At 41.0% G+C, this 15328-nt stretch overlaps 1 protein-coding gene across 1 annotated transcript in view; it reads left to right on the top strand.

Moving 5' to 3' along the window:
- Positions 1-3814: 3814 nt before the first annotated feature.
- kcnh5b (potassium voltage-gated channel, subfamily H (eag-related), member 5b) overlaps positions 3815-15328 on the top strand; it is a gene marked incomplete at both ends in the record, with an annotated part of 102752 nt that continues 91238 nt past the window's right edge. The window contains 3 exons of the mRNA XM_079174228.1: positions 3815-3887; positions 11513-11636; positions 13786-13892. Of these exons, the coding sequence (XP_079030354.1) occupies positions 3815-3887; positions 11513-11636; positions 13786-13892 (304 nt within the window). The remainder of the gene's footprint in view (positions 3888-11512; positions 11637-13785; positions 13893-15328) is intronic.

Below are 15328 nucleotides of genomic sequence, written 5' to 3'. Positions count from 1 at the left end.
AAATAATAATTTTGTATACAAAGACTACAAAGACTTCATCCTGTGATTCTCGTTTCACACGAGGAAGGAACAGCGGTCTCCTGGAGTCTTTACTTCCTCGTTCATTATTACGTGGATAACATACAACTATTGTGGGATATCGCAGAATAACGGTGCGTCACTTTTTGTAGTTATTGCTACGGATGCTGGACGAGACTCGCCCGGATTATTCTACAGGAGAGATGTTTTCTGCAATTAGGTGAAAAAAAAAATATGCACATATATCATCAGCAATCGGCTGAAAGGATGTGGAAAATACCGGCATATCGTCAAGTATACAAACAGCCGAAATGTTTAGTCTTTTATTCTCAAAAAATAGATGTTGGTTTGAGAATAATTTGTCATTCAGGTCCTCCTTAATCAATTTAAAACTAACTGCTTTGAGTCCTCTCAACAGAAGGTTTTGGTCATCGGTGAGCCTCCGTACCTTTTGGTGAAAAAGCGAGTAAGAGGCGGCAGCTGTCCGACCTGCACTGTCACATGCATTTGGTATCCCATGATGCTAGTGGGCCAATTAAAGGCGTCCCGCAGGAGCGTTTTGAACCATGCACGTTCACTGACAACACACACACACAATGATGCAAACAGAGTTGACAGCATCAGATGGGAGTCAGCGGGTGTTAACAGGTGCAGAAACGTAGATGAGAGATTTGTAAATACGACTTTGAGATGCAGTCCAACATCACAGTGTCAGCTGCAGCAACTAACTGCTGTAGGTTTCATAGAATCATGTTTGTGTCTCATTGTGGTAAGAAGAGTTGTTTTCTGGTCTGATAGTATTGTCAGTGTTTTGGACTCTTTAGGGGTCAGGAAAACCCTCAATGGGTTGCTCGATGAATGAGAGGTCACAAGAGCATCAACAGAACATAAAAGCTGAGAAATAGCTTTGACTGCTTAATTTTAAAGGATAAGTTCTCGTTTTCTCCAAGTCCATCTTAATACGTTTCTCACATACTGATATGTCCGTTGACATACAGCTGTCTTCACTCAATCAAGCCACTCATCAGCTGGTTTACGACAGCTGTAACCAAAATAAACAGACAATGCTGTGGTTTAATATCAATAAACAGACCAAGAGGAAGCCAAAATAACTACATCATGATGCTGATTCGTAAAAAGTCGAATTAGGTTTATCTGTGCGACGACAAGCAAACTTTTAAAATGCTTGTTTTTCTGGATGAAGTTTGGAATGATCAGTGCGAGGCTATGATAACATTGAAGCGCCATCGACCCTTAAAATAACGTCAGCATAAATACAGCAGCAAAGTTATTGTTTGTATATCTTGCAAAAAAGTGAATCCTAATTTTTCGTGACTTTTCCTACGGAAGTCCAGGAACCATAGTCTGTATTTAAGAAGTGGACGTAGTCATCGTGACTTCACTCGTTGGTTTGTGGACTGCGAAATAATATGATGCCTCAAGTTCGCCATCTTGGAATATGGCCGTCGCCATCTTGGTTTTTTGCAACCAGTGAACAGGAAGTGACCATATTTGGACTGAGGGGTGACGTAGAGACGCCGTATAGTCTCTGGTAGAGACCTGTCAATCACTGTAAGCCCCGCCCTAAAGCATCCCCTGCTTTATGGTCTGTTTGACTCTAAATGGACCATCATTTACTAAATGAACATCATGCTGTATTGAAGAAGACTTGAAACTAGAGATTGAGACCATAAACTCATGTTTACAATGTTTACTGAGGTAATAAATCAAGAGAGAAGTAGAGTCATTTTCTCATAGACTTCTATACAATCAGTCTTTTCAAAATAAACTTCCGTCTTCACAGGAAACTACTTTTTTAGATTTAGGTAAAGATTGTAGTTTGGGTTAAAATAAATTCGGAAGTGGGACTCAAGTACAAAAATTAGGTCACAAATAAGTCAATACGGAGTTCTTGTTTCACACGGGGATTGAACAACGGTCTCCTGGAGGAAACACGTTTCTTTTGTTTGACCATCTCCTGCCGATCCGTTTGTGGGTTTTTGCAGTCTTCATACTTGTTCGTGATTACGTGGATTACATAAAATTTGATTTTGTGGGATACCTACGAATTACAACGCATATATTTTTGTAGGTTTTACGAATGCTGGATAAGAAAAGCCTGCAGAATTGGACATAGCTTCATTTACAGAAGCCCAAAAAGTCACAAGCCAGTGTTTTTCAGTTCTAGTATCTTTGATGTTTGTATGATCAACTTAAGTAACACTTTTTATAGAAACCTGACTCCCTCAACCAGGCCTGTAATGTGCTTTAATGGGCTCCGGTCATTACAGGCTGTAATAAAAAAAGCCAATGCAACTTAAATGCATGAGACTATTTAAAGCTTTGAATAAGTGCAGCCTCCTTAGTCAATAATGTAGATGCTCTGAGCCTCAGTGAAAGCTTTGAGTCATGCTACGTTCAGTAAATAAAAAGGTTGTGGCGTCAGGCGGAGCAGACAGACGTGGCGTCCTGCATGGAGCTTCAGTTGCCTCTTCGGCTCCTCGGGGCCCCGTTAACCCTTCATACAAGCTAATGAGCATTCCTGAGGGACTCCTGTTGTCACTACACACTGCTACTTGTTATTAACCACTTCACGGGTGTTTGGTTTGATTTCGCTGACGTATGACGGTGTATTTCTTAAAGGAATAGTTCGACATTCCGGGATATACGCTTATTTGCTTTCAAAGAGTTAGACGGAAAGATAGCCTAGCTTAGCATAAAGACTGGAAGCAGGGAGAAACGGCTAGCCTGGCTTTTTTTAAAGTTCAAAAACCTGCAGAGCTCACATGAACTTGTTGTTTTGTTTAATATAGAAATGTAGTAATATCAGTTTCTGGTTTTATATGTCGTTACGTGGTGTAACTATTTCTTCATTAACAGTTTATCTCTACTTGTCTTCTGGCTCAGTGATGACAAGAACTATTGTTCCAACGTTGAAAGTTCAGCATACGTCTGTAAAAATCTAACAGCGCTAACAGTACAAACTAAACAAACATGCTGACAGAGCTAACATAAAATAATGAACCATATACTTTCACATATTCCCTTTTTTTTTACAATGGTGTGTAACATTCTACTAGAGATAAAAAATACACCGATCATTTTTTTTCTTCTTAACCTGGCAACAGAGAAGTTGATCTTTTTAATGCAACAGTAAACGATCTGTTATCCATTAATGCAGTCATTAGTTAAACCCTTCATAATGGGAGACAACAACAATAACTACAAAAATATAACTAAAATCATGGGTATTTATAGCCTATATGTTTTTATAACTGGTATAAGTTATAACATGATCAAATATAACATTTATTTTTACAATTAACACTTGAAATGATGAAGGCACTTGCCAGTGACAAGGTAATACAACATGTAAACCGTACTTTTCCTTTTTACTTCTTTAAGATATCATGAAACTTAAAAATGAACTAAAACACTGCAATGAGGACTGTCTTAATGATGATAATGATGAATGCGATATATATTAAGCTTTATTTAAAGATACAGATTGAAACAATGTCTCAAATAAAAGTGGTGTGTTATTATTTCTGGCCATCAATATTTAGAGGACCGAGCGCGCAGCAGTCAGAGGCACGCATGCGTCCTGGCGCTCCGTTCGGGTAGCGGGATGCAGCGCCGCCGCCGTGGCTTCAGTGCGCCTCGAGCAGCCAGAGCGCACGGTTACAATGAGCTTCTCCACCGGTCCGACTGAGAGCCAGCGTCAGTACCGACCTCCGAGCAGCAGACACACCGCCACAGACCCTGACCGACACCAGCTCCGCCCCCCCGCAGCAGGATGCCCGGGGGAAAGAGAGGGCTTGTGGCACCGCAGAACACTTTTCTGGAGAACATCGTCCGCCGATCAAGTGGTGAGTCCGCGCGCGGCCGGAGCGAGGCTTGTTTTTGGGTTTGGTTTCACCAGGACCGGGACACTGCTGGAATACAGTGTGTTTTTTATTATTATACCAATGCAACCACGGAGGTTTGGTGGAGGACAAAACCCGCATAATCTCACTTTACACCCGCATTTATTCTGCAGTGGAGTTTACCGCCTCTCTCATCATTTTAAGTAACGTTATCTAAGTTTCATGTGAAGGGGAATATTTCCACTAGGAGCAACGTGTTTTTCAGTTTGGAGGAAAATCATTTTTTTGTTCATACCGGGAAGATGCTCATCGGGAGACCCAGTTTACGCACCGTTTTATCCACTAACTCATCATGATTAGACCAAAACAGCGGCGCTGCTTCACAAACACCACATTTAACTGAAGATTTAAAGTATATATTTGCTCATTAAACACTGAAAGCTGTTCAGCCAATACAACTGAACCATCTGATTATTGTTGGAGTCCCCATCTTCCAAATATTATTATTTTAGGGAGTTTGAAATGAATAAACTACCAACATGTGAGCTCCGTCATTATGTAACTAATAGTACTGCGTTTTATGGGGACAAAGTGAAGTGAGCGACCTGCTGGGTGAATAATATATATCTGCTCAGTTATTCATCTCACATCATCTCAATGTGTTCAGTTTTACTCAGCTGCGGTGTTGTTTTTTTATCAGGACTCATGTCTTTCCTGCGCTGTAAAGTGCGCCAGATTTGGGACCAACACGTTATGCAATAAACCTCTCGTAACTCATACAGTTATGTGCGTGGTCCTTGTTAGTGAACCTCTGATTAAATAGATTCTTTCACTTTCCCATAAAAGTCAGCGGAGAATCAGGCGAAGTGAACGCGGGCTCTAGGATGAGGAGGGCTGCAGCGTTTCTGTTGTTTGTGCCTTCCTGAAGGAGAGACTGTTGTGCAGATCTCTTGGGGAACCTTCAGCGCTAATTGGAGCGCCAAAGGTCGTATAGTTGCTGTCTGTTCATTTATTTTCTGCTTGATAGGCCACACAAGCTAGCTGGAATGATGTGAAGACACTGTTGTGGGACTTTTAGGCCGTTTGAGATCAGACCAGCAGCCTTTAAGTTTGGAGAATCTTGGAGACTAAAACTGTAACATGGACCACTTGGATGACATTTACAGGGTGGAACTTCTTGTTTACCTGCTGCTGAATATCTACAGGGCTGAAACTAATTATTACTGGTTACCTTATTGGCAAAGTCTACATTATAGCAAAGCTGCAGAAGAAAACAGGATATGAGCTTTTCAATGCAGACATCAAAACTAATAGAGAGAGAGTGAAACAACGATGCTTTAGCTTATATGAGAGACAGTTTCCAATGAATACTGAATTTTTTTTTTTTTAAATTGGTATGAATATGATACTTACCAAAAAACAAAGTTAACATTTATAATCTCTACAAAAGCTCTAAAAGAGTTTTTTTCAGCAGTTACTTCTTCTTTTTAGACAATGTTTTGTAGCCTATTCATTTCAATATATTTTAGCGTATTGGTTTGGCAGCAAGTAAAACTTTACATCATTTCACTGTTGCAGGCAGATTAACCCGTAAGGGTGCAATAGAATGAGCTGTGAGTCTCAGAAATGAGTCGGCATATTTGCACTTCCTGTTCCCTGGTCTGAAAGTTAAAGTGTTTTCTGAATGTGTTTGTATTTAGATGTCTGAAATCAGATCTGTGTTTAACACAAGCTGAAGAGATTTAAACGTTTACTTAATTCCTCCTCTGGTGAATTTAGAAGCTTCTACGTGTCTTAAAAAGAGTGTAAATGAGACGACTAAACGTCCTGACAAGAACACTATCCTCCTCTAGTTTAGTGGTGAAGACGTGAAGTCACGTGACCGTGGTGGAGTTCCTTTATAGACTAACGTAAAGTCACGTGACCGTGGTGGAGTTCCTTCATAGACTAACGTGAAGTCACGTGACCGTGGTGGAGTTCCTTCATAGACTAACGTGAAGTCACGTGACCGTGGTGGAGTTCCTTCATAGACTAACGTGAAGTCACGTGACCGTGGTGGAGTTCCTTCATAGACTAACGTGAAGTCACGTGACCGTGGTGGAGTTCCTTCATAGACTAACGTGAAGTCACGTGACCGTGGTGGAGTTCCTTTATAGACTAACGTAAAGTCACGTGACCGTGGTGGAGTTCCTTTACAGACTAACGTGAAGTCACGTGACCGTGGTGGAGTTCCTTCATAGACTAACGTGAAGTCACGTGACCGTGGTGGAGTTCCTTTACAGACTAACGTGAAGTCACGTGACCGTGGTGGAGTTCCTTTATAGACTAACGTGAAGTCACGTGACCGTGGTGGAGTTCCTTTATAGACTAACGTGAAGTCATGTGACCGTGGAGGAGTTCCTCTATAGACTAACGTGAAGTCACGTGACCGTGGTGGAGTTCCTTTATAGACTAACGTGAAGTCACGTGACCGTGGTGGAGTTCCTTTATAGACTAACGTGAAGTCATGTGACCGTGGTGGAGTTCCTTTATAGACTAACGTGAAGTCACGTGACCGTGGTGGAGTTCCTTTATAGACTAACGTGAAGTCATGTGACCGTGCTGGAGTTCCTTTATAGACTAACGTGAAGTCACGTGACCGTGGTGGAGTTCATTTATAGACTAACGTGAAGTCACGTGACCGTGGTGGAGTTCCTTTATAGACTAACGTGAAGTCATGTGACCGTGGAGGAGTTCCTCTATAGACTAACGTGAAGTCACGTGACCGTGGTGGAGTTCCTCTATAGACTAACGTGAAGTCACGTGACCGTGGTGGAGTTCCTTTATAGACTAACGTGAAGTCACGTGACCGTGGTGGAGTTCCTTTATAGACTAACATGAAGTCACGTGACCGTGGTGGAGTTCCTTTATAGACTAACGTGAAGTCACGTGACCGTGGTGGAGTTCCTTTATAGACTAACATGAAGTCACGTGACCGTGGTGGAGTTCCTTTATAGACTAACATGAAGTCATGTGACCGTGGTGGAGTTCCTTTATAGACTAACATGAAGTCATGTGACCGTGGTGGAGTTCCTTTATAGACTAACATGAAGTCACGTGACCGTGGTGGAGTTCCTTTATAGACTAACGTGAAGTCATGTGACCGTGGTGGAGTTCCTTTATAGACTAACGTGAAGTCACGTGACCGTGGTGGAGTTCATTTATAGACTAACGTGAAGTCACGTGACCGTGGTGGAGTTCCTTTATAGACTAACGTGAAGTCACGTGACCGTGGTGGAGTTCCTTTATAGACTAACGTGAAGTCATGTGACCGTGGTGGAGTTCCTTTATAGACTAACGTGAAGTCACGTGACCGTGGTGGAGTTCCTTTATAGACTAACGTGAAGTCACGTGACCGTGGTGGAGTTCCATTATTTTACTTTACTTCCTTACTTTACACTTCAAAAATTATAAAAGTGGAGTTAATTTGTGTAGATTATTTATGTAATAATCCAAAATCAAATGGAAGAATCGCATTGGCTGTTTGTGGAGGAAACCAGCGTGATGCTAACTTCCTGTTAGCTACAAAAATACATCATCGCTGCTGCACTCTTTAGCCTAATTATGATTTTAACTACTATTCATCATACTATACTGTATTACGATTTAAACACAGTGCAGTAATTTAACTTGAAAAGCATTTAAAATAAAGTAGCTGTCCGTTTCATTACTTCATCTTCATGTAATTAATGCAAATGTCAATTAGACTGTAAACCACATGATGAATAAATACAAAGAAACCAGCAAAAAAAACTTTCCTCAGTGATTTATTTGTACAAAATGTCCAGGATATGCAATAATCTGTATCGACATGGTATTTTAATATATTCATGAAATGTGGTCGGGTCAATATTTACTGCAGGTAGTTGAAGTGTGTTGGTTGACAGTTTGGAGGTTTCTGCAGGCAGCAACACATTGTCTCTGCATGAACGCATTCGTTGTTTCACTTGGGTCTCTTTTAATTAGTGTGAATTATTGGATCTGACATTAAAAAGGTCTCATGTAGCCTCCCACCGAATATCCCGATGATTGAATGAGAGCCGTTGTTGAGAATGCTGCATGATGTCATCAGAGGGTTTCTTCGGCAGGGAGTTTGATGTTTTGGAGGATTTGTACACTTCTGTTGCTGAAGGACTTCGGGGCAGCCCGACTGGTCGAACCTCGGTTCAGCTAAGTAATTGGTTGTAATGAAAGAGCAGAGCAGCAAAGGTCAAGATGATTCTCTTAAGTCTTACCAATTACATTTTTTTTTTTTGTGCTGAATGTTTGGAAAGAGAGGCGGGGGACAGATGAGGCTGATCTTGTTCTGGACTGTTCTGCGTTAAAAGGTGTGACCCGCTAATGGCTTACCCACAATGCACTGCAGCCTCATTTGTTCACACCAAATAAAAAAACAAGTTTTATTTGAACATGTCTAAGTAAAACAGAAGAGTTTGATTTATATAAACGTCTTCTCTGTTCTTAGAGGAGCAGAGTTTGTCCTTTGAGTGGCGCCAGAGGAAAAGGCCGTATTGTAAAAAAGGATAGTTTGGATGTTTAAGTGTGGTTGCATGAAGTACTTCTTCACAGTCAGTGTATTACTACATTTGATGGAGTTTGGAGAACCAGAATGGGAGAATAGTAATGTTCTGCTGTGGACGTATTTTAGACTCCTAAAAGAATCTCTATCAGTTTAAGTGAACGCTATATTTAGAATGTTTTCACCTCCTTACCTTGATGTCAGACAGACCTTTCTGACGGGGAACTGAAGCCGTTCTCTATCTCCAGTCTTCATCCGCGGAAGCACTTTAAGATTTGTCCTCGTTCAAAAATAGAGGACTTCACTTCCTGTAAACTGCAGTGAACAAAGTTTTCTTGCCGCACAAAAGAAAGAAACTCGTGAATGGGACATAACATCCAGGTGAAATTCAGTCTGAAAAAATAAACCTGTACAGTTCTCAGGGGAAGATTAGTATCCCGGCCTCTTAGAATAAACTTGCTCTGAAATACCGTCTAAGTTGTTCCCTGTATTTGTGTGGTTGTTGGAAGGAGTTTGAAAGCCACAGAAGCAATTCATTGTTTTATTATGAATCCGATATGCTGCAGTCTGTTGTTTTTCATCAGGTGCCGTTGGAGGGTTTTACTCATCGGTCTGTAAAACCTGCTGACACAACTTCCAATGTTATTATCTTTTAGAGAATTGAAACGCTGTTTCACAGGGTTTTTTCCTCCCTCTTGTAAACACATACTGTACTGTGGGGAAACACTGCACGCTTGTGAGGTTTCTGGGGAATTTGAAGAGCTGTTGCATCCCATCTTTTCATCTCAAAATTCACTGAATCACCAGCCAACTATTTATTATTTTGGAAAAGAGGAGTTCATGTTGAATGATTTCCTGCCAAAGACACCTGCAGCTTTGGCAGGTGTTGGAAGACGTTATCTGCAGTTTTAGCTTATTAATTACAATTTGCATTTACCTTTTTTATAGTGCAGACCTTCTTCTAAAGCAGGAGATCGTTTTCTGACCTTTCAAAGAAGCCGCTGGGTCCGGTTTGCTATAAAAAAAGACTTGAACTTTAATAGAAAGAACAAATCTAAGAGAAAATATTTTTAGAAACCAAGCTTTTGGAAATTCTCACCATGTTTCCATGTCTGTGTGTTGTTTTTTTGGTGTGTTGTTGTTGTTGGTGATTTCAAGGACAACGTCTGAAACTCAGTCAGTTGCTGAAGTCTTCTGGGTTTTAATTAGACAGCAGCAGACTGTCAACTCCTGAATGTTTGAGTGTTTTTAAAACGCAGTGAATGGAGAGTTTTTTTATTGTATAAAATAGCTAATTTTAGATGACACTTTTAGTTTATTTCAGCCTGGATCTTGTTTGAAAGAAACTCTATGAAAGAAAGTTATTTTTTGTCACATAGGCCTACTCATCATCTCTCTACATTGTGCAGTGAAATGTTTTACCCCACTACGTACAACATATCCACAAAGAAGACCAGATAATATGTGCAAATACGAGGCTGAATATCAAATATTGAAGAAGCGGGGGCGGGGCTTCATGTATAAGAAGGCGGGGCTTTTAGCAGGTTGTAACAAACATGGCTGACTCTCTGCAGGTGGAGTGGCTGTGTCTCAGAAGAGAGGTGACAGGTGGATTTAAGTAAGTAAAGATGGACCTGGTGGTGTTAAAAAGGTGGCTTTTTTTGTTTTTGCCTTTTCGTTGAACAGTATTGATTAGCCTGCCTTGTGTGGCCACGTAGCTTTTTACACTAAAGTGTCATCATTTTATGTCTCCATCATGTGTTGGTAGAGGTGATTTTCTTTGATAAGTAGCAAGCGGAGGCCTTTTACCAATAATATTGTCTAACTGAAAACTTGTGGGCACAGGTTTCAGCTGTTTGTTAGCCAAAAAATGTTTGATAGCGTTTCCTTTTGTAGGTAAGTGTTGAGTTTGTAGCTGCAGGTAATGCAACACCTGACTTCTACTTGTAGTAACATAAAGCAAACGGCTTACTATTAAAGAAAATCCTAAATGTTCAACCACTTTTTGCTGAATATCCAGATGAGTATTTGGCCGGCATTAAAGCCGGAGACTTCCTCCACTGTGCCCTGCGGGACAACCCGGCCCTACTCGGCCTCTGATTGGCTACTTGCTGCTAAATGCTAATCCTAGCCTAGCTATGATGCTAACCAGGACTATGAACCAGACAGGCCGGGAAAAGAGAGACTCAGCCACGGCAGCTCACGTTTTTGTTCCCATAGTACGAAGAGAGGCAGTTTAATGATTAAAATCCAAGTTTAATACTAGTTTAAACTCCTCTGGTTGTATAGAAGTCTATGAGAAAATGACTCTACTTCTCTCTTGATTTATTACCTCAGTAAACATTGTAAACATGAGTTTATGGTCTCAATCTCTAGTTTCAAGTCTTCTTCAATACAGCATGATGTTCATTTAGTAAATGATGGTCCATTTAGAGTCACACAGACCATAAAGCAGGGGATGCTTTAGGGGCGGGGCTACACAGTGATTGACAGGTCTCTACCAGAGACGTATACGTCGTCTCTACGTCACTCCTCAGTCCAGATATGCTCACTTCCTGTTCACTGGCTGCAAAAAAACCAACAAGGCGACGGCCGTAATCCAAGATGGCGATGGCGAAATCGCCAAACTGGAGGCTTCAAAACATCAGTCCACAAACCAATGAGTGACGTCACGATGACTTCGTCCACTTCTTATTCACAGTCGATGGTTAATGACCACATTTGGACTCAAAAACCGACATCCATATGAAAGATTTGTGAAAACAAGCTAAAAACAGGCTGTTTGTTCTTTTTAGAGATGCGTGGTTCTCACAGGACAGCGACGCTGCAAACATGATGATCTTATAGAATATGATGCATTGATGTAGATTAAACGAACCAACAGGATATAAAAGAGATACAATGCTACATTAATGCAGCAGTTATACTTTAGGTACATTTTGCTGATGTTACTCTGCCTACAGCAGTTTATTAATACAGTCTTCCTCCAGAGGTTGAGAAGCTTTGCAGCCTTTTATCCGTGTTTCATATTTGATGCCGACATCCTCTCTCTGTCCTGTCCGTCCATCAGAAACCAGCTTCCTCCTGGGAAACGCCCAGATCGTGGAGTGGCCTGTAGTTTACAGCAATGACGGATTCTGCAAGCTGTCTGGCTTCCACAGAGCTGAGGTCATGCAGAAGAGCAGCACATGCAGGTAAAACCCTTTTCTGGTCGTATTTTGTATTCATTACTGAACATCGTAAATGTGCACAATTACTAATGTTTAATGTCAGATCAAAGCTTAATTACTGTGAGGTAATGGAGCGATAATGACTTTTCAGTCTTATAATTGCACTCACAGTGTAACTAAATGTTTTCATGTGCACCCACGTACTGAATCTAAAGTAAGCATATGTTGTATTTAACGCCTGGGTTTATGATTTTTTTTAATGGTTTAAATGCTTCATTTAAAGCGGAACTAATACAAATCTTTTTTTTCCTGCAGCTATGACTTAAAACCACACCAGAGTAACCAGGTCCTTTTTTTTAAAGTGCTCCATTTATCCTGCAGAAATCACTAAATATGCCTATTTTATTCAGTTCCATCTATTATTTAAGCACTGCGTGTGTGTGTGTGTGTGTGTGTGTGTCTGTCTGTGTGTGTGTGTGTGTGTGAGAGGAAAGAGATAGAAAAGATCGCAAAGTAACAATCTTTTGCACCTCCCTGCTTCTGTCCCTCCGTAGTGATCCTTTTAAACCGCTTGGTGCTGCTCTGGAGAGCTGTTTACATGATGCTAACTTCGTTTACTGCTTCATCGCTACTATTATATCATGCAGGGAAAGTGTGGAGCTCAGCAGACTCACACTGTACCAGAGGAAAAAAGAAAGTCATCTGGCACTTGCTGTAAAAGAGAGAGGGAGAGATTGGCTCACCGCTCCGCGAGAGTCGGAAATGAATCCAATTTTGTGCTGCCAGAAGAGCTCAGTCTGCTCGAGGACGGCGTCCTGCTCGCTTGTCAGTCAGGACATTTAAAAAATTTGACTCCAAAGGACGACTCGTCTCCTCTGGCGCCTCTCGGATGTGATGTGATGGGGGGGGTGGGGGGGCCTTGACTATAGCCGGTGGCTTAAAAAGGTTCCGAGCTATAAGTGAGAACAGGGCACTGAGATTTATCCGTCCGACCCCCTGCTGCTCCGGGGCTGAGGACATCGAGGCATCGAGAGGACAGAAGAGAACCGTAACTTCCAGGCCGGCCCAGCGTCGTAGGTAGTTAGTGGAATAGTGCAATTCTAAATTCACCAAAAGTTAACATTAGACAATGACTCATTTATTTAAACATCACATTTCAGAAAGCTTGTAACACAATAAATCCTCCTCTTAGTGTGAGTGATGAAGTGGTGAAGCTTCATGGTGATCTCTATGAGGTCATGTGTTGACCCTCTTCACCTGTAGAGTCTCTAAATGTCTGTAATGAACTAAACGTCTCTTTAAAGGACGCTTTCTCTCAATGAGTTTGTTCTCAGACTCTGATGATAAATCTCCACTTCAGCAGCTCTTACACACACCAAACGTTACACGTTCATTCCTCTCTATGTGCTGAAGGTTCACACAGAGGGGTTAGTTCACACATCACTCACACACTCATTTATACTACATTCTATTACTAAAAACATGACTTTTTTAAAATTTCTGTTACATATATTAATGCAAATTAGCACATATTCAATTTAGACAATTCCTAATTTGCATTTTCAAACATACTAAAATAAAGATGACTTCTCTGGGGAAGTTTCTTGGTGATAACAGTTAATTCTTTTACTTTATTCACATGTAGTGTCTCCACTTAAAGGCCAATAAAAGTGGAATAAAGAAATACATTCTGCATTACGTGGAACCCTTGACGTGGGAGGAACTTTTTCTATATTTGCGTTTGGAGATCAGATGCGACTGCGCTGGATGAGGAGCCGTGTTCTCGAGCTCCAAACACATCGTTACATTAGCAGAAAGAATATCTAACGATGACACCAGTTCAGGCTTTTCCAGATGCTCTCTGGTGATAAAAACCTGTGTTTGTGATCTACAATTAGGAAACATACCGTATCTTTTGCTATTCATTTGTGTGTGTGTGTGTTGGTGCTTGAAGACACTGCGCTGTTGGAAAAGAAAGTAATCACTCCAACTAAATATATTAGCTCAGATTAAAATGCCCTCAGCCCTTTAAGGAAGAAATGCAGGCGGCACCGATCCCAATCAATAATCCCTGTGAGCGGAATTTATGCTGCTGCATCAATTCACTCTATAAAAACCCTTTATGGTCAGATAACAGAAGTCAGTATTGACCGTCTCTGTTTCCTCTTTCTAGCTTTATGTACGGAGAGCTGACGGACAAGATGAGCATCGACAAAGTCCGACAGACGTTCGACAACTACGAGTCCAACTGCTTTGAAATCCTGCTGTACAGGAAGAACAGTGAGTGCTCACTTCATTTACTCCACACTTCTTAATGCATATTTTTTTAGAAACAGTCTGCCGTCATGTAACTTAACTTATGTAACCAACATACTTATTTGAACCCAAACCACGTTTGAGTTCAATGACCTTCAGAAACATGAGTTTCTGTTTTTAACTTTCAAACTATTTATTTATTTATTTATACGTGTGGGTGATTTAAACCACTGCTAATATTACATGTTGGATAATGGATGGATTGATTAATAAATCATAATGCAAATGATGTCACAGATGAAGTGTAACTTCAACGGGCCAATCAGGGAGGAGCAGTAGGTTCTCCTGTCCGGTGTGACGGAGCAGCAGTGAGTCTCGGATCAGCAGCGTTGTGGAGGAGCACACGATGCACCAAGTGGGCCGACAAAAATAGTCCTAAATGTTCCCGTCTCCCAAGAGTGATCACCTACGAGTGCGAGGCGGAGGAGGGAGGAGCGGTAAAGGAAAAAAAATGAAAAGATCAATATTTAAACTTCTCAAATTTGCTGACAAATCAGGAGAACGAGGCTCTTATGGAGGCTGTGAATATAAATGAGACTTGTATCCACAGAACTTGGGCTCTCTTGAAAGTGTGTGAGGAGGTAATAAAGTCACAGAAAACCTCAGCGGGTTGGAGGCTCGTGTGTGCAGAGAGAACGGCGAGTTCCCTTAAAGAGATGACCGGAACATTACGGCTGTTTTAAACGGCGTGTTAGACGATCAACAATGGTGTTCATGCGCTGAGAGGATCAGACTGTTCTGTATGAAGATCAGCGGCTTCATCAGGTGACGTCAGGTGAACTCAACGACTCATTGTTCGTTATGTAGCTCACAGTTCATTAAACAGGATTCTTGATGAATGAATCCTTGAGCAGTGTCCCAATTCAAAAACGGCACAGTGATTCTAAGCAGAGTTTGAGTTTCTCCAAAAAAAAAAGATAGTTTGAGTTACTTTTAAACAACAATGTCAAATGTTTTGTATCATAAAATCTTTGTTTTGACAAAATATTATATACAAAAATGTAAATTCTTAAAATCCTTCTCCTTTTCTTCTCCAATGAAGAATAGTCTATGTGTGGACATGTATGTTCTTACGGTTGTTATATAACCCGTGATTGTCAGCATGGAGCTCAGCCTACATTTAAATGGTCTTTGGTTGATTAAACATCACTGAGAACACCTGTGGGCGTGCTGCGCCTTCCATGAGCTTTAATCCACAGTGACATCTGTCAGCACACATATTGTTTCATTAGAACTAAATGGTAAAGTGCATTGATTTATTGTATATTAACTGCATAAACAGTACCCTATACAAATATGTAGCTGTCTTATAAACCTCCGCCAACGGGGGTTACGTTTTCTGTTTTCTTTGTTACGTTCGTCATCAGCATTACAGAAAAACTCCCAGCCTGGTTTTTATG

This window comes from Pholis gunnellus (assembly GCF_910591455.1).
Source record: "Pholis gunnellus genome assembly, chromosome: 15".
Taxonomy (NCBI): domain Eukaryota; kingdom Metazoa; phylum Chordata; class Actinopteri; order Perciformes; family Pholidae; genus Pholis; species Pholis gunnellus.
This window is presented reverse-complemented; position numbering and strand designations above follow the sequence as displayed.